Source organism: Tenrec ecaudatus, chromosome 11, assembly GCF_050624435.1.
Source record: "Tenrec ecaudatus isolate mTenEca1 chromosome 11, mTenEca1.hap1, whole genome shotgun sequence".
NCBI classification, from domain to species: Eukaryota; Metazoa; Chordata; class Mammalia; order Afrosoricida; family Tenrecidae; genus Tenrec; species Tenrec ecaudatus.
This window is the reverse complement of record NC_134540.1, coordinates 67905797-67925175: the sequence shown is the minus strand read 5'-3', so window position 1 is coordinate 67925175 and position 19379 is coordinate 67905797. Positions and strand designations below refer to the sequence as shown.

General features: G+C 47.4%; 1 protein-coding gene across 2 annotated transcripts in view; it reads left to right on the top strand.

Annotated features, from left to right (window-relative positions):
- Window positions 1-2487: 2487 nt before the first annotated feature.
- The window catches only part of FBLN7 (fibulin 7), a 51656-nt gene continuing 34764 nt past the window's right edge, over window positions 2488-19379 (top strand). Inside the window, exon 1 of one of the 2 annotated variants that reach the window (XM_075563136.1) lies at window positions 2488-2812. In XM_075563136.1, the coding sequence (XP_075419251.1) occupies window positions 2738-2812 (75 nt within the window). In that variant the 5' untranslated portion in view covers window positions 2488-2737. The remainder of the gene's footprint in view (window positions 2813-19379) is intronic. The other variant, XM_075563135.1, reaches the window with a different exon arrangement.

The following is a 19379-nucleotide window of genomic DNA, read 5'->3' as shown; positions in this document are numbered from 1 at the left end:
GGCCTGGTTGCATCCATGTGGCTTGTCTTCTGCAATGTCTCCCAGGGAGTAGTAGAGAGCTAGGTGTCTTCTGCCTCCAAGGAGGAAGTACCAGATTTCCCAGGAGAAGGCCATCTCCACCCAGAAGTCTCATTGGCTATCTCCAGATTGACAGCCTAGACTCCACCCCTACACTCTTAGTCCTTAAATTGACACCAGATTAGGTGACTACCACACACACCAAACTCTGAAACCCATAATAAAGAAATTGAATAATTCTACCAACTTCTTCAATCTGATATTAATCAAACATACAATCAAGAAGCATTAATAATAACTGGTGATTGTAATGCGAACGTTAGAAACAAAGAAGAAGGATTTGTGGTTGGCAAATATGGCCTTGGCCCTAGAAATAATGTTGAAGATCACATGATGGAATTTGAAAGACTAATGACTTCTTCCTTGCAAATTTTTTTCCCACAACACAAAAGGCGACTTATACATGAGCTATAGGAACCCTGGTGGTGTAGTGGTTATGTGTTGGGCGACAGCTCACTACAAGGTTCACAGTTCGAATCCATCGACCACTCTGAGGGAGAAAGATGTGACTTCCTGTCCCCATAAAGAGTTACAGTCTTGGGTAGTTCTACTACCCTGGCCTTTTGGGTTGCTATGAGTCAATATCGACTCCGTGGCAGTAAGTTTGTTGGGTTGGTTGTTGTTGTTTGGTATACATATGGGCTTCACTAGATGAATACACAGAAATCAAATGACTGTGTGAAGATACAATGGAGAAGCTCAATATCATCAGCCAAAACATGGCCATTGGCCAACTCTGGAACAGACCATCATCCGTATGCAATACAGATGAAAGCTGACGAAAAATTTAAAAGCCCACAGCCCCAAAATATGACTTCAAGTATATTCACCTAAAACCCTTTGCATCGCTTCAAAGCACTGTCATGTATACAGTTACTGCAGCAAGAAGGACTGGCCGCTTTCAGCAGTTTCAAGAGGTAGCATGTGATGGAGAACCCATCATGTCGAAGGAAGAAGTCTACGCTGCCCTGAGGAACTGGAGAAAAATAAGGCTCCAGAAACGGATGAAGTATTTGAATAAAGTGATGCAGCATTGCAAGTGCTCACTAGTGTATGTCAAGAAAGCGGACGACTAACCGGAAGAGAACCGTATTTGTATCCATTCCAAAATAAGCGGCTCCAACAGAATATGGGAATATTGATATTACAGGCAAATAAAATTTACCAACAAACAAGCTTTTGTTGAAAATCATGCAAAGCCAGTTGCAATAGGTATATCACCAAGGAGCTACCAGAAATTCTAGCCAGATTCAGAAGATGACAGGCACAGGGATGGATGGATCATTGCTGAAACCAGATGGAACTTGGCTAAAAGGAGCGATTTTTAGAAAGTTTACTTGTGCTTTACTGACTATGTAAAGGTGTTTGACAGGTGGCTCCAAGAACGAATGATGGGCAACATTGAGATGAACGGTCATCCCAGAACATTTTATTGGAACCCCTGTACATCCACCACGGAAATGGTGGCTTGTACCACCCAGAGAGGCCTATTCTGAACAACCTAGGACCATCAAGTCAAAGTCTCCAGGACAGAGTGGCACTGCCCCCGGGGTTTTCTGAGGTGGTGAACCTTAAGCAGAGATGGAAAAGCCTTGTCTATGTGCAACAGAGAAAGTGGGGAATGGGTTCAACCTGCTGACCCGGAGGTGAGCAGCACAAGGTGTAACCCACTCTGTCGCCAGGCCGCGAGTCTTCCTCCTCCGAGTAGAACGATTTAAAAGCACCCGTTCCACAGGAGGAAGAGGAAACTGTCTGCTCCTAAAATTACTGACAGTTTCCAACATGGCTGTATAGAGTCTCTGTGAGGGTGAATTGATGACTCAAAACCTCACTCCCCGCCGTCCTAGCTCACCCACAGAGCAGGGAGGACTGTCCTGTGGGTGTCTGAGACTGTAACTCTTGACTGGAGTAGAAAGCCTCCTTTATCTCCGGAGCAGCAGCTGGCGGTTTCGAACTGCCAACCTTGACGTTAGCGTCCCCTGACAGTGGGTTCAGCCCACCGAGCTGAATGAAGCGTTTACTCTAATTCATGGGCCAAACCGGTCCTGTGCTCCGGTTCCCGTGCTGGCCAGCTGCCCTCCGGACAGACCCAGGTTGGAACCGCGGCCCTGCCGGTGGTCGCGGGGGGACGGGAGCCTCGGTCAGAGTGGGACGACGGGCTGGCAGGAGGGGCCCGCGGCCTCCAGCACGTGCGGCCGCCCGACGCTCGGCCGGCCAGGTGGCCCGAAGGATGCCCGCGCTCCCTTCCGACTCGGACGCCGACCCCGGCGCCGGCGCAGCCTCCTCCGGGAGCCCCGCGGGTTGGGCGCGCTCCCAGGCGCATTCCTGGCCGGGCAGCCCCTCCTCCTCCGGCCTTGGCCGAGGGGCTGGCGCCTCCCTCCGCTCCTCGCTGGGGCGGGCTCCTGCGGGCGGCTGCGGACGCGGTGGCCCCTGGCACTCTGGACTCGGCGCGCTGCGCACCTGGACGTGACACTGCGCCTCCGCCCGCGAGCCAGCCAGCCTGCGAGCGCGGCGCCCCAGCGCGCTGCAGCCTCCCTCCTGTCCGCGGCACCCGGCGCCCCGCGAGGAGCAGCTGCCACCCCGGCGGGACACGCTCCGCGGGACAGCTTCCCGCGTCCTTCCCGCTGCACACGCCGAAGGACTGACTCCGCCGAGCACGATGGGGCCCCTCTCCGCCGGCGCGCTCTTCCTGCTCCTGCTGCTCGGCGCCTGCCCCGAGGCGCGGGCTTCCCAGGTCAGTGCCCGCCTCTCTCCCCGCCCGCTGGCACCGAGGCATCGCCAAGGCCGCGAGGACCCGGGCTGGCCCTAGTCCACCTGGATGCTTGGGCGTGGGGCTTCGGGTGATTCTTGGGCAGGGGTTCAGTTTTCTTACTGGAGGGGCAATGCCCATCTTGTATCACCGCGGATGCGCAGTGTTCCTGGCGTCTAGGCGACCCTGGCGGGATCCGCGAACGACACGCCCGCCAGGCAGTTTGTGCTTAGAGCCTTGGTTGGTCCGCATGAGAATCGCAGGTTGGAGAAGGATTCCTCCCGGCTTTTTTGGGAAAGGGGGTGAGTAGGGAGGGGGAGCTCGTTCAACTCTTAATCACAATCCATACATCCATCCATTGTGTCAAGCACATTTGTATATTTGTTGCCATCATCACTCTCAAAACATTTGCTTTATACTTGAGCCCTTGGTATCAGCCACTCATCTCCCCGCTTTCCCTCATGAACCCTTGATAATTTATAAATTATTATTTTGTCATATCTTATACTGTCTGACGTCTCCCTTTACACACTTTTCTGTTGTCCATCTCCCCAAGGGAGGAGTTATATGTAGATCCTTGTAATCGGTTTCCCCTTTCTACCCCACCTCGGGCTTTATGAGATCTGGATCTTTCCTGGGTCCTCCTGAGAGCACTCAGTCACCCAATTAAATTAGATTGCCCTGCCTTCTAGCTTCCAACAAACTGAATTGTCATTTTCCTCATCATCAGCTCCTTACACACACACACACAGCTGGCCGCATTCCCAAGGCTGGCCTGGACAGGCGGGTTCAGAAACAGTCATATCTTAAGCCTGAGAGGTCTTGGATCGGGGACTCCACTGTCTCTCACACACAGAAACAGGCAGCTTGTGGTTTCTCTTTCCGTATTTTTATTTGTTCAATAAGCCCCATTGGATTAATTTGCTTGGCCAGATTCCGCTTTAATGACTTATTCAGAAGCAAAAACCCTCTAGCCAGTTGCCATCTATGGTGACATGGTGGGTACGCGTTGGGCTGCTAACTGCAAGGTGAGCAGGTCAAAACCACCAGGAGAAAGTCGAGGCATCCTCCTCCCATGAAGAGTTCCAGTCCTGGGAACACACCTGCACAGTTCTTCACTACCTCAGGTAAGGGCTGCCACGAGTCAGCATCACTTCAATGGCAGTGAGTGCCTTTTGAGTTGCCATCCAGTTGAACTGGATTCGTGGCGACCCCATGCCTTTCAGAGTAGAGCTGTGCTCTGTGGGATCTTCCGTGGCCGTAACCTTTTGAAAATCTGATGAGAAAACCCTCTGGGTGGATTTGAAGTGCTAACTTTCAATTACTTGCCAAGAGCTTACTGTTCACACCACCCAATCCCTTACCCCTTCAGTGGGTTCGGACTCATCGCAACCCTCTAGAACAGAGTGGAACTGTCCTGTAGGGGTTCCCAGGCTGTAATCTTTGTGAGCCCTGCTAGCTTAGTGCTTACATGTTAGGCTACGGGCCACCAGGGCAGCAGTTCGAACCCATCAGCCTCTCCTCAGGAGAAAGAGGAGGCTTTCTATTCCCATAAAGAGTTGCCTTGGAAACTCACTAGGGCAGTTCCACCTGGTCCTAGATGGTCGCTGGGAATCAGAAAGGATTTGATGACCATGTGGTTTGGGTTGGGATCTTTATGGAAACGGATTTTCACATCTTCCGCCGGCAGAGCAGCTGGAGGGCGCTAACCCCCTGCCTTTGGGTTAGCAGGTGAGTGCTTGAGACACTGTCACCAGGAGGTGATTATAATATAATAATAATAAGAAGAATGCAGATTTAAGTGCATCATCTGACGGTGGCATTGAAGCAGCCAAATTCAGGGTCAGCAACCAGCACGCTAACTGGCCATCAGAGATGCTGGCCACACCTGTGCAGGCAGCGGCTATCCCAAGCCGACTAACAGGAGTCATGGTAACGGCAGGCAAACAGCACTGCTTACTGAGCATGTTGGAATGTTGGGCCTTTTGTGAAGAGCCCCTTCCAGAGGTGAATTCCCAGAGAAGCCCTGCGAGGTGCGGACGGTTGCCATTTCTATTTTGCAGACGAGGAGACTGAGGTCCAACGTATTCAAGGTCACACACCCAGAGAGGAATGGAGTATATTCAGTCGCTGTCGTAGCTCTGGTGCCCTGGTGGGTTAAGCATGGGATCCACCATCTGCTTTGCAGGAGAAAGATGAGTCCGTTAACACTGGTAAAGATGTAGAAGTCTTGGAAAGCCCCAGGGGCCGTTCTCCTCTGCCTTACGGGGTTGCTGTCCGACTGGATGGCAGGGAGTGTGGAGATGGAGTTACTATGGGTTGGAATTGATGCGATGACAGGGAGTGTGGAGTTTGGGGCTCCATGCCTTTCCCACCCTCCCTCAGACACTCACTGGTTCATACTCCTTGCCTTTCACCAAACTCCCAGGCCAGGCAGACATGCCTATGTCCACCTGGAAGACCCTGGGCTACAGGCAGGAATCCCAGGCAGACCAAATGTGGGTGATGTTGGTGGAGGAGGTAGCGAGTGGGTCTGGCAGAAATCGACTTGGAGACCAAGCAGCAGGCGGAAACCCTGCCTGAAGGTCCCAGTGAGTGCGTCCAACCGAACCGCACTTCTCGATCTTTCCTCACGCCGCCACCCTTTCATACAGTGCCTCGTGTTGTGGTGACCCCCACCATACAGTTATTTCTGTTGCTCCTTCATAGCTGTAATTTTGTTACTGTGATGAATCAGGGGACCCCTGTGAAAGGGTCGTTCCATCCCTCCCCAAGGGGTCGCGACCCACAGGTTGAGAACCACTGCAACAGAGCCCGGTGGTCCAAACCGACCCAGAAGCCCCATGAAAGAAAGGCACGGGGCTCTGATTCTCTACAGATGACGGCCAAGCCAGGCTGATGGGGTAGCTGGCTGCATGATTTGAAACTGACAGCAAGGCTAGAGCGTGGGTCTCAAGCCCAAACCACACGTCAGGGGGGGAGAGAGCAGAGCTGTGAAGGAGTTGGAGGTGCAGGCCGACGTACCTCCCAGACTGGACTGGCCTGGGCAGCAGTGTGGACAGAATGCAATGAGATGCTTAAGGCGTGGGCTCAGCTTGGATCTGGTCTCAGCTGCTTGAACTCTCCTTGAATGGGCTTAAGACCTCTCTCCCGAGTGACCCGGAACACAGGGGAGGCCATGGCAGTTCTGAGGTTTGCAGCTCACTCAGGCTCTGCTTCCAGAAAGCTGGGCCCAATCCCTGCCCTGCCACCACCAAGCATGACCAGATTTCTCCTTCACAAAAGCACCAGCCTCACTGGGCTTCGGGAGAAGCAAAGGGAGCAAAATAGGGATTGTCCGCTGTTCCTTTAAAAAAGTCTCATGAAACATTCTTCACCAAAACTTGTACAGTGGATGGAGCTCCTGTGTGTGTTTGGCTGCAAGTTGCAAGGTCCACAGTTTGAAACCCTTTTGAGTCTGGCTTTGTAACTTAGCCTGTGCATCAGGGAGTCATCCATGCTGGTCTAGGCCTCAGTCCCAGTTGCCGTTGGTTCTTCCTCAGGAGACTCCATGCATTGCTGACTAGTATAACACTATATCCCTACCAACTGGTATTCACTTTTGTTATCAACCCACTCACTGAATGCACCTTGTGTATCATTTCCATTCTGAGGATTGTGGCTTAAACTGTTAGAAATTCACCTCAGCTTTTGTGTCAATATATATATTTTTCTTTCTCTGGGACACCTAGGAGTAGCATTGCTGGGCCATTTGGTAAATGTTTGTTTAACTCTATAAAAAACTGCCAAACTGTTTTCAAGAGTAGTCAGACCATTGTAGAGTCCCACCCAGCCCAGCGATTCTCCATCTTTGTCAGCACAGTTCGTGTGTGTGTGTGTGTGTTTCTAAAAAGTATTGCTATCTCATGTGTTTCTTTGTTGACTAATCATATTGACCACCAGTTGTCTGTCAGTGTGTTGTATTGTGTTGGCTTGTGTGTTGGTGTGAGGCTGAAAGCTATATCACTGGTATTTCATATGCAGCAGGGACACCCAAAGTGAACTGTTTTCAGCAGAGATTCCAGGCTAAGAACACACTGTCCCCTTCACAGGAAGCAGCCACTGGAAACCCTATGGATAAAAAAAATTGTTAGAACTGAAAATCTAATGAATGGAATCAGAACATTATCAAAGGTAGTGTCAGAAATGAGTCCCTCGGGTCCAAAGGCACTCAAAAGATGACCAAGAAAGAGCTGCCTTCTCAAAGGAGTTGACCATGATGGCTTGAATGGAGAAGAGCCTGGTGGAGTAGATCCTTCAGGACCTTCATTTGCAGATGGACGCACCTCAAAGTGATGAGAAATGCTGCAAACATCAATTAATAATTGAAATTTTGACTGTACAAAGTATGAATCTAGAAAAATCAAAGTCATTAAAAATGAGATGGAATGTGTAGAGATTGATATTTTGGTGAGCTGAAATCGACTGGGATTGGCTATTTTGAATCAGAAAATCACATGGGTTACGATGTTAGCAACAATGCAAATCAAGAGGAATGGCATTGCATTCGTTGTCAAAAAGGACATTGAAGATCTATCTTGAAGTACAATGCTATCTGTGAGAGGATAATATCTACCTGAATGCAAGGAAATCCAATCCATCTGACTATTATTCAGATTTATACACCACCTACTCAAGCTCCTGACGCAGAAATAGAAGAGCCCTCCCAGTGTCGTCAGCTTGAAATGGACCCAAAATGCAATCAAGATGCATTGATAGCGATGGGCAATCGGAATGCAAAAGTTGGAAACAAAGAGGAAGGAATAGCAATTGGAAAATATGGCCTTGGTGATAGAAAGAAACAAAGTTGGAGGTTGCATGATAGAATTTTGTAAAACCAATGACTTCTTCATCACAAATACCCTTTTTCAACAACACAAATGGACTATGCCCATGGACTCCTTCTCAAATTGACTATATCTGTGGGAAGACACACTAGGGAAGCTCAAAATCAGCAGCCAAACCCAGGCCAGGGGCTGACTGTGGACCAGACCATCAATGGCTCCTATGTAAGTTCAAGTTGAAGTAGAAGAAAATGGAAACAAGTCCATGAGAGCCAAAACACAACTTTCAGTCTATCCCATCTGAATGTCAAAAAGATCTCAAGAACAGATTTGCATTCCACACTAATGACAGAAAACTTGTTGATTTGTGGGATTACAACATCGTACATGAAAGAAGCAAAAGGGGTCTAGAGGAGGAGATGAGTCAGTCAGGGTGTGACATAGCACCAATGTAGAATACAGCTTTCCTCCAGTTCCTAAATGTTTCCTACCCCCCAACTACCATGATCCAAATTCTACCTTGCAAGTCTGGATAGAGCAGAGGTTGTACACTGGTGCAGATAGGACCTGGAGGCACAGGGAATCCAGAGTGGATGATACCTTCAGGACCAGGGATGTGAGGGGCGATACTGGGAGGGTAGAGAGTGAGTGGGTTGGAAAGGGGGGACCGATTACAAGGATCTACATGTGACCTCCACACTGGGGAAGGGACATCAGAAAAGTGGGTGAAGGGAGACGCCAGATAGGGCAAGATATGACAAAATAACAATTTATAAATTTTCAAGGGCTCATGAGGGAGCGGGGAGCGGGGAGGGAGGGGAAAAAAAGAGGACTTGATGCAAAGGGCTTAAGTGGAGAGCAAATGCTTTGAAATGATGAGGGCAAAGAATGTACAGATGTGCTTTATACAATTGATGTATGTATATGTATGGATTGTGATAAGAGTTGTATGAGTCCCTAATAAAATGTTTAAAAACAAACAAACAAACAAAAACTGTATATGCACCTTCAAAATTTTGTTCAGACCATAAATGGGTTAGAATCAAGATTTCTTAAAACAACCTCTAAATAAGGATCCTAATATATTTATATCATCCATTGTGCAATATCACTTGGCTAAAGTAGCAATTATTGCTGATTTACCTGTTATTTTCTAATCACTAGAGTAGCAAGAAAGGACAGCGGTGAGGGTCCCAGGGGAACCATGTACTGGTACTTCTTGCCTTTCATAAAGTAAAACGTCTTAGAGTTGCACTATCAGCCCATACTTATTCATCCATGCAAGTGTAGGTCGATACCAATATGATGGGAAAATGACCAAAATGACCCATTAGAAACTGGAAATGAACACTACGTTATTTTCTGGTTTGGGTTTTGTTTTCTGAATTGTAGAGAGCAATAAATTGAGCCATCTCTACTCTTGGTTACGGAGGACTCTATTGTTTTTACAAGCAAACTAGAGAGGATAAGGTCAGAAACCGGTTGGCTCCTCCATTTGGTGTCGAAATCTTAACCTGAAACACACAAAATAATTTGTGAAAACTAGAAGGAAAAAAAAGACAAGAAAGAAAGAAAAGATCAATCAGTGGGGGGTGTCAGAAGAGACTCAAACTCTCTCGTCATCATAGAGCAGCTAAAGCAAAGAGAAGAAAGGAAGTCAAAGATTTGAACAGAAAACTTCAAAGGGTGGCTCAAAAAGACAAAGTAAAATATGATAGATGTGCAAAGCCCTAGTTATGAAACTGAGAAAAAGGAGAACACCTTCAACTTATGTTAAACTGAAAGAACTAAAGAAAAATTTCAAGCCTCAATTGGCAATATTGAAATATTTTATGGGCAAAATATTGAATGATGCAGGAAGCATCAAAAAAAGATGCCATGCCAAAAAACATTCACCACTTCCAGAGGTGGGCAAGAACCAATGGTTTTGAAGGAAGAAGGCCAAGCTGCACTGAATGCATTAAGCAAAAACAAGCCTCCAAGAATGGATGGAATACCAATTGAAATGTTTCAACAAGCCGACGAAGCACTGAAAGCACTCAGGAGTGTGTGCTAGAAACTGGGAAAAGAGCTAGCTGGCCAATTGACTGGAAGAGATCCACATTTGTACCCATTCCAAAGAAAAATTGGAATGCTCAACAGAATGCTCAAATTATAAAACAATCATTGTATCACACACAAGTACAATTTTGCTGAAGATCATCCAACAGCGGTTGTAGTGGTTCATGGATAGGGAGCGGCCAGAGGTTCAGGCCAAGTTCAGAAGAGGACATGGAACAAGGGATATCATTCCAGAACATTTCATTGTGTTCACGCGGAACCAGTGTATATGGGGCAAGAGGCAGTTCTAACAGAGCAAGGAAATACGGTATGGTTTAAATCAGGAAAGGTGTGTGTCAGGGCTGGATCCTCTCTCCATTGAAAACCAGAGAATGATCAGAGAAGCTGGGTCATATGAAGAAGAGTGTTGCATGAGGACTGGAGGGAGGCTTTATAACAACCTGAGCGGTGCAGGTGACACACCCTTGCTTGTTGCAAGGGAGGAGGACTTGAAGCCCTTGCTGATGAAGATCAAGGATTGCACCTTCAGGATGGATTACAACTTAATGTAAAGAAAATTCAAATCCCCACAACTGGACCAAGGGGCGATTTCAAGATCGTTGGAGAAAAGATTCAGTTGTCGAGGATTTCCTCTTGCTTGGATCCACAATCAGTGCTCATGAGAGCAGCAGTAAAGAGATCAGAGGACGCATTGGGCAAATATGCTGCACAAGACCGGTAAAGGGTTGAAAAGCAAGGGTGTTATTTTGAAGACTAAGGTGCACCTGACCCAAGCCACGGGATTTTTGATGGCCTCATATGCATGTGAAAGTTGGACACCGACTAAGGAAGGCTGAAGAAAAATCAATGCACTTTTGGTATTGGTGAAGAATATTGAAATTTCCATGGACTCCCACAAGAACAAACCAATCTGTGTTGGAAGAAGTAGAGCCAGAATGTCCCTTAGAGGCCAGGCTGGCAAGACTTCGCCTCACGTATATTGGACACGTTATCAGGTGAGACCAGTCCTTGAAGAAGGACATCCTGTTCAGTAGAGTGGAGGGGCAGAGAAAGAGGCAGGCCCTCCATGAGATGGACGGACACAGTGGCTGCATCAATGGGCTGGGGCACAGGAACAATTGTGGGGTGGCGCAGGACCGGGCAGGGTTTTGTTCTGCTGTGCACAGGCTCAGTACGAGTCAGAACCAGCCCCGTGCACCTGACAACAGCGACAATAATAGTAAGCACCTGGTTTTGCCATAGAAATCATCTACGGATGGAGTGTCCATAAACTTTTTTGATCATTTTCAAAGGTGGATTGTTGCCTTATTATTGAGTTTTGAGTGTTGTTTATGTATCCTCACCACAAGCTCTTTCCCAAATATGTGGGTTGGAGATATTTTCTTTTGGGCCGGAGCTTATCTTAACAGTGGCGATCTTGATTGCCTGCTATTGCTGGAACCGACATACCACCAATGGCTGACTTTAACAAAAGGAATGCCCTTTCTCACAGGTTAGGAAGCTAAATTCGGACTGCCAGCTCATGGGGAAGGCAGTCTTGTTCTGTCAGTTCTAGAGGAAGGTCCTGTGACTTTTAGCTGCTCCTTCTGTTAGCTCTTCCTGTGGACTGTCTTCAGTCCTCCCCTGGGCCTAGGAGGGTCTCAACAAGGGACCCAGATCCAAAGGTGCGCTCTGGCCCAGCTCTTCTTTCTTGTCCACAGTCTGGCTCCTCCTTCTCTTCTAGGATAAAGGAGGAGGCAGGCCATACCCGGGAAACTGCCCTTAGGTCAGAACAAGGTTGTGACCTGGAGTCCTCTTACTGGAGTGGCTGATCACATTAGATCACATCATGGGGATATAATCAAGTCATTCTACAACTCTCAATTATGTAACTGACAAAACTACTGAGAATCGTGGCCCAGCCACGTTGACACATATTTGGGGGAGATGAAATTCACTCCAGGACAGTGTCTTTCACAGAGCAGAAAATTTACTTTTTTTTTTTTTACTCCCTTGAAACCACTTTATTTTCAATTTCAGTAATTGGTCATAGAGTACGCTGTCAGGTAAGCGTTGAACCACAAGATCAATGGTTCAAACTCACCAGTGGCTCTACAGGAGAAAGAATGAGGCTGTTCCCACAAAGATTTACAGCCTTGGGAAACCCATAAGGGATCGCTGTGAGGTAGAATTGACCTCAATGGCAATGGGTTTATCTAAACATCCTACAAGAAAGTTTACAATTTTATGAAGCCCGGTGTATAATTTTAAAAAATCTTTTTATCGGGGGCTCTTATAGCTGTCATAACAATCCATACATCAATTGTATCAGTCACATTTGTGCATATGTTGCCATCATCATTTTCAATGCATTTCTACTTGAGCTCATCTTAACTCCCTCACCCCCCACCTCTTGAACCCTTGACAAATTATAAATAATTGCTGTTTCATATCTTACATCATCCGCTGTCTCCCTTCACCCACATTTCTGTTAGTCATCCCCCTTGGGGTGGGTGGGTGTTATACGATGATCATTACAATTGGTTCCCCCTTTCTCCCCCTCCCCCATCGTTCTCCCCAGGCTGTAGCTCAGTGCTGTCCTCCGTAGTGCATCTTGCTGGGGCAGGGGGTTGACGGAGCTGGCAAGCCTCTCTGCTAATCCGCTGTTTCATTGTATAATTGTAACTGCTTTACTGTGAAAGTGCATAATTTTTATGAATCATGCTTTTGGTGGCATGCCTAAGAACTCTTTGCTTGATTTTTCCTGTTTGCTTATTTTTTGCCTCATACTGTGGCAGTTGTCTATTTCACATTGAAGTCTGTGATCCGTCTGAGCTAATTGTTGTCTCAAGATGTGAGGTTTGTGTTGAGGACCGTTTGTTGCCTATGAATATACACTTGCTCTAACATCTTTTGTCTAAAGGACAATTGAACTGCCCAAGAACTTTGTCAAAAATCTCTGTATCATATTTATATGATATATATATGTCCCTATTTCTGCCAATGATACCTTCTTGATGACTGTAACGTAGAGTACGTCTTAAAATCAAGCAGAGTGAGTTCATTAAGCTTATTCTTCTTTGTCAAAATTGTTTTAGCTATCCTAGTTTCATTGGCCTTCTCTATAAAATTCTGAATCACCACGGGCATCTAACAACCAGACCCATCACTGTTAAGTTGATTCTGGATCATGGTGAGCCCACAGGGCAGAGAAAATCTGGAAGCAGACGGCCTCTTCTTTTTCCCCACGGGCTGGGCTTAACCCTCTGACCTTGGAGTTAGCCACTCACTTCACTTCGTGGCCTCAGGGCTCCTTCATGAGCTAAAACGTGGTAGGATAAAGAAAACCCAGCAGAGTGCGGCTTGAGTCAGCTTCGTGCCAATTTAGCTGCTAGTTTGGATTGATGGAACTGCCAAGGAAGTGCTTGGCCGCCAACCAGAGGGTCAGTGGTTTGAACCCACCAGCTGCTCCTGGAGAAAGAGGTGGCAGTCTGCTTCTCCACGATGGCAACTTTGGCAGCTCCGTAGCGCAGTTCTGTTCAGTCCTTCAGGGTTGCTGGGAGTCTGAATTCACTTGAAAGCAAAGGTTTTGGCTTTGGTTTGGTGTGGGTTTCGCCGGAGCTGCCTGGCATGGAAGTGACTTATTGGCTGCTTTTGAGCTGATCAGAAGAGGATCCCATGATTGATGAAAAGTGTCATCCATGGTCACGGCAGAGGAACAGTCGCCAGTCCGGGATTATTGCTATTGTTGCATCTGTTGTGTCATGCCCAACTCCGCACGACCCTTACATCATAGAACTGAACTGCCCCATAGACTGCATTTTTCTTAGATGGTAATTTTTACAGCCGTGGATCTCCAAGTCTTTTCCCTTGAGGAACTGCTGGTGGGTTTAAACTGCCAACCTTCTAGTGAGCAGCCCAGTGCTTCACCATTGCACACATAGGGTACAGGGGCTTGTGAATCATCCATATCTAAAAGGAGGTATTTTGTGAAACACATATTTGGTACCTTTAATAGGCCAGGCACTGAGAAGAGAAAGCTGATGTGTTAGTCTGGGTAGACTACAGACTCATATGTGTATAAGAAAGAGCTTTATATCTAAGAGCAATTATACATTAAGAAAACATCCCCCAGGACCAAGGGTGTGAGGGACGATGCTGGGAGAGTGGAGGGTGAGTGGGTTGGAAAGGGGGAACTGATTACAAGGATCCACATGTGACCTCTTCCCTGGGAGAGGGACAGCAGAGAAGGGGGAAGGGAGACTCCGGATAGGGCAAGATATGACAAAATAATGATGTATAAATTACCAAGGGCATATGAGGGAGGGGGGAATGGGGAGGGAGGAGGAAAAAAAAGAGGACCTGATGCAAGGGGCTTAAGTGGAGAGCAAATGCCTTGAGAATGATTGGGGCAGGGAATGTATGGATGTGCTTTATACAATTGATGTATGTATATGTATGGATTGTGGTAAGAGTTGTATGAGTCCCTAATAAAATGTAAAAGAAGAAAAGAGAAAAAAATGATTAGGGCAAAGACTGTACAGATTACTAGCAGAAGGTAAACATCAAATTAGGGAAATAATGAAAATGTAGAAAATTACTTAGAAACTACCACAATTATATTATCAGTATGGTTACATTTCAAATAAATATAAAAACTCCTTCATGGAGTTCCCAGTCTCCCTCTGAATTATTAAATTCCTGAAAGTTCACACAGTACAAAAGAGGACCTGTTCCTCCCTATGCAGGAAATCATTTATGTCTGCAACAGTATAGTGACTTCTAATGTGGCTTCAGAAAAAAAGACAGACTAAATTTGAATACTGATTATATCATTTTCATGAGTGGGTAGTTTATTATCCTTGGTTCACTTGCTTATCTAATAAGATAAATAGTAAGGACTGAAAAATAATTCATGAAAAGATCTTAGAAAGGTACATGGTACACAATCAGTACACAATGTTGCTTCTAGCTCACTCAGGTGTTATTGTTGAAAATGTCTCCCGCAAATCCCTCATACAAGGGCCAGATGGAAGAGATGATAAATCCAAGGTGTGGTACAGCACTGATAAAACACAGAACTATCCTCTAGTTCTTTAACATTTCCTTCCCTTACTATTATGGTCTTTGTTTTACCTCATTAATCTTGTTAGACTTGCATATGTTCATTTGTATAACTAAGATCGGTCCATGCATGAAAGCCAAGATCGAGAACCCTTCTGAAACAGTAACAGGAGTAATGATTCCTTGAGGCTCCTGGAAGAGATGGGGGTACATGGAGAAGGGGGAGCTGATAGGAAGGATGACTGTATAACCCCACTCGAGGAGAGTGAATATCAGAATTGTAGGTGAATGGATATATTAGATGGGGTAACATATGGCAAAAAAACCCCACAATAATAATAATAACATATTATAAGAATAATAAGGATTCCTGGGGGTAGGGTGGGGGAGGGAGGGGATAAAAAACCCTTATAGAGTTTAAGAAGATAATATCAAAGATTGATATCAAAGAGTTCAAGAAGAGAAAATGTTCAGAAACTTATTGTGGTAGCAATTGTGCAATTATGCTTGACCTAATTGAATTATGGAATGTTATAATATCTGTAAGAGTTCCCAATAAAATGATTTAAAATTTAAAAAAAAAAGAAAAAAAGAAAACATCCCAGTGCAGTCCAGATCAAGTCCATAAGTCTGATGTTACTCCTTATGTCAATACTAGTCCATAAATTCATCTTTAGGCTCATGCAGCCCTGCATTGATGCTGAATCCAAGAAGATCCCAGGCCAGTGGGGGGAACATCTTGTGGATGCAGTGGCCGTGGAAGCATCTCAGCACTGATGTGGGTCTTCACGTGACTCCTCCAGGTCCAGGGCTCTGGCTATATCAGTGTAACTCCCTGTGGCTTGTCAGCAGGAAGACAAAGCAGATAATCTGTATGAACCTGGCCTCCAGGGAACTGTTTATCTCCGTTGCACATCCAAATGAGGTCATCAAGGTGTGACCTGATGGACAGGCTAGATTGAACCCTGTGGCAAGTTGCCAGGAGAGTATGTAACCGCCACAGCCAAGAAGCATTTGTTATTGGGTGTGACCTAGCAGCTACGGACCTGGAGTCAGAAGATGAAGGTAGTGATTTGATCTGGTTCAGCTGGACTGATCTGTGACCCAGAGTCAGACTCAGCTCACCGGGACTTGGATCCTCAGTCATCTGTCATCAGCTGCCATGTTAACTAGGGTTGGTGGGTATAGGATGGCCCGTCTGGCACGTCGTAGGTTTGCTCCATATGACTTCTTGTTCTCCAGTAGGCTAGCTAGCTTGAGTTTCTATGAAGAGGTTCATAAAGTTCATGGGAAAGTGGAATGAAAGGATAATGGAGCCATCTAAAGGACATGTCCACCAAGTCCACGTGGACGCAGCACACCAGCCTGTGTGATACAAGGATTGTAAAGAATAAAACCCAAATCTAAAGGAAGGAACAATAGCAGAGCTTAAATTCCTGCGTGAGCACATCGTAAAGTCAATTGTGGCAGATGTAGTTGGCTTAAAATGTAGCGCTTTATCATTTGACCTCCCTTTTGACCTATTTTTAAATTGCCTCAGTTTTTAATATTTTCTACTTTATGGTGCTGGATAAGAATATTGAAAAATACTGTGGACTGCCAAAAGAACAAGCAAGTCTGTCTTGAAAGAAGTACAGCCAGAATGCTCCTTTGAGGCCAGGGTGGGGAGATATTGTTGTAAATGAACGGAGCCACAGAGGAAGGAGAAGCACACGGAATGAATCTGTGAAACAGCAGAGGGCCACACCTCGCTCAGGCATGGAGCAAGGAACTGAGCTGTGTCCTCTCTATTCGTGTTCGAGTTTAGGAATACATGACTGGTGACATTTACTCAAATTCTTTTTAAGTCGAAAAATGACTTTCGCAAAAGTCATCATCTAAGAAAACAAGTCATCTGGTGCTGCAAAGATACAATCTTTAAAGCAAGGAACCAAGGAACAAACAAACCCCAGGAATCACACACACACACACACACACACACACACACACACACACACACACACACGGAATGTTTGCGTTTTCTTGAGACTCAACATGATCCATTTGCAAAACACGCTGACCCTCGTGTGCATCCTTGAAGCCTTGATTCGTGTCTAAGTTCTATTCCAGCGACAGGGGGACTTCATCTCACACACTTTGGACACGATCTCAGACGAGACCAGTCCTTGGAGAAGGACGGCATGCTTGGTGAGGTAGAGGGGCAGCGGAAAGAGGGAGGCCCTCGACAAGATGGACTGACGCCGTGGCTGCAAGAATGGGCTGAGGCATAAGGACACGCGTGAGGATGGCGTGGCACGAGGCGGTGCGCTCACTGTGCGTGTGGAACCGACCCGGCAACAGCAGCAGTACATGACAGTGGTTCGTATGAAGCCGGGAGGGGGAGAGCAAGCTGGTGGCCTCTGTGAGGAGACTCCCCAAGTGTCCCTTAGTCCCACATTGCTATTTGATTGTCATGGACATAGACATTTTCCTATGCTGGAGATTGAGTTGCTTCTAGACTATCAATGGAGTCCTTGGGTGGTGCAGTGGTTAAATGCCTGACTGCGAAGCTGGTGGCTCAAATCCACCTAGAGTGCTGTGGATTTCATCATCAGCCTGCATTTATGTGAGCCTGAGCAATGATCTGGCTAGTATCAGACCCATGAACTTGAATTGTACTGGACTGGGATGCCTGCTTGATATGAAATTACTCCTTGATATAAAGTTCTTCCTTATACATATTTGAACATCCCTGATTTTGTTTCTCTAGACCCTTGGGTTCTCAACCTGTGGGTCGCTACCCCTTTGGGGGTCAAATGACATTTTCACAGGGATCACCAGGTTCACAACAGTAGCCAAATTACAGTTGTGAAGTAGCAACAAAAAATAACTTTATGGTTGACCACAACATGAAGAACTGTTTTAAAGGGTCGAGGCAGTAGGAAGGTTGAGAACCACTGCTCTAGACAATCCAACCTAACAGCTGTTTTGAAGTTTAAGCCAGACCTACGACCATCCTGCAACCTTTCACCACTCTGCAGTCCACGGATAGCACTCTCTCCGGCCCTTCCAGGCCCACACGTTATTGCAGTGGACACAGAACTCACAGTTCATAGTTACTGCTGGGAGGTTTGTTAGAGAAGTCATGGGCCACAATTCAGGATCGGAATATTGTTCTTTAATCCGGACAGCCTCTTCTCAGCCATGACTTCAGCCTTCGACCCTCCTGACTTGGCCTCTGCCCTGCTGGTGCAAATGTTGTAAGGCCTTTTAGCTCTGTCTGTCAGTGCCTTGCATGCTGAAATCGAGGAGGACCTGAAGCACTTGATGGGGATCCAGGATTGCAGACTACAACTTAATGTAAACGAAAGTCCTTACAACTGGGACAACATGATCAATGGAGGAAAAATGTGGTTCCAAGCAAGTTGAAATCCTCGACGACTTCTGTGTCCATGGAAGCAGCAGGCAGGGGTCGCACGATGCATTGTGGGGGGTAAGTCTGCTGCACGAAGGTCCTCCTGACTCGAGCCATGGTCATTGGCTAAGGAAGACAGAAGCAGCATTACTGCATGGGAATCCAGGTGCTGTGAAATGATTGAACTGCCAACCGAAAACTTACATAAAAGCAGCCTGTCTTGGAGGAAGCACAGCCAGACTGCTCCCTGGAAGCAGGGACGCTGAGGCTTCGTCTCGGGTAGTTGGGACATGTTGGCAGGAGAGACCAGTCCTTGGGAAAGCTCCGTCTGCTGGGTAGAGCAGAGCGGCAGTGTTACGAGGAAGACCCTCCACAAGACAGGTCAGCACTGGCTGCCACCATGGGCTCTCAGCATAGGACCAATTGCGGGGCTGGCACAAGACCAGGAGGTGCTTCTTTCTGCTGCGCACAGGCTTGCGGTGACTCAGAACTGGCGCCGAGGCCCCTAACAACAAGGACACTGGCTCTGCGGGCGCACACTCCCTTCCTCCAGGACGCGCAACTGTCGCTGCCCCCTCTGGAGGCCGGCAAGCGCACTGCACCTTTTCCCACTGGTCTCTGGGTCCTGCTGCGGTTTCCCTGCCACCGCTTCTCCCCATTGTGTGCCGCGCCCCATGGCCGAGCTCTCTGTGTCCCGCGGCTCCGAGACTCAGTGCCGGGACGCCAGGTCCAAAGGACACACCTTACTCCCAACTCTTTTTCCCTGGTGATGGTGAGGTCCCTCCTGCACTCTGGGATTGATTCTCTCCCTTTTAACCGTGAGCAGGAGGGCAAAACAGACCGATCCTCTCATTAGGGCTCTTGTCACCTATTTCCTCACTTTCCTGGCTCCAACCTGGCAGGGGCTCTGTGCCCTGTCCTGGCATGCTCAGCAGGCTGCCCAGCCACAAAGCCGTGTTTCCATAGTCCTTGGAGAAGTCACTTCGCGGGAGTCACCAGGGCCCGGCTGTTGTCCCTGTGTGGGCTGTGACTCATGGTGACCCGCTGTACAACAGAACGAAGCACTGCCCTGTCCAGCTCTGTGTTCCCCGGTTGCCGAGCCCACCATGTCAGCCTGTCTTGTGGACGGTCGCTGAAGGGGTCCTCTGAAGTCACACTGCAGCGCATCTGCCTGTGGCTGATTCACCAGCCGACTAGAAGGAGAGACTCCCTCGGGGCCTCTGCTCTTTAG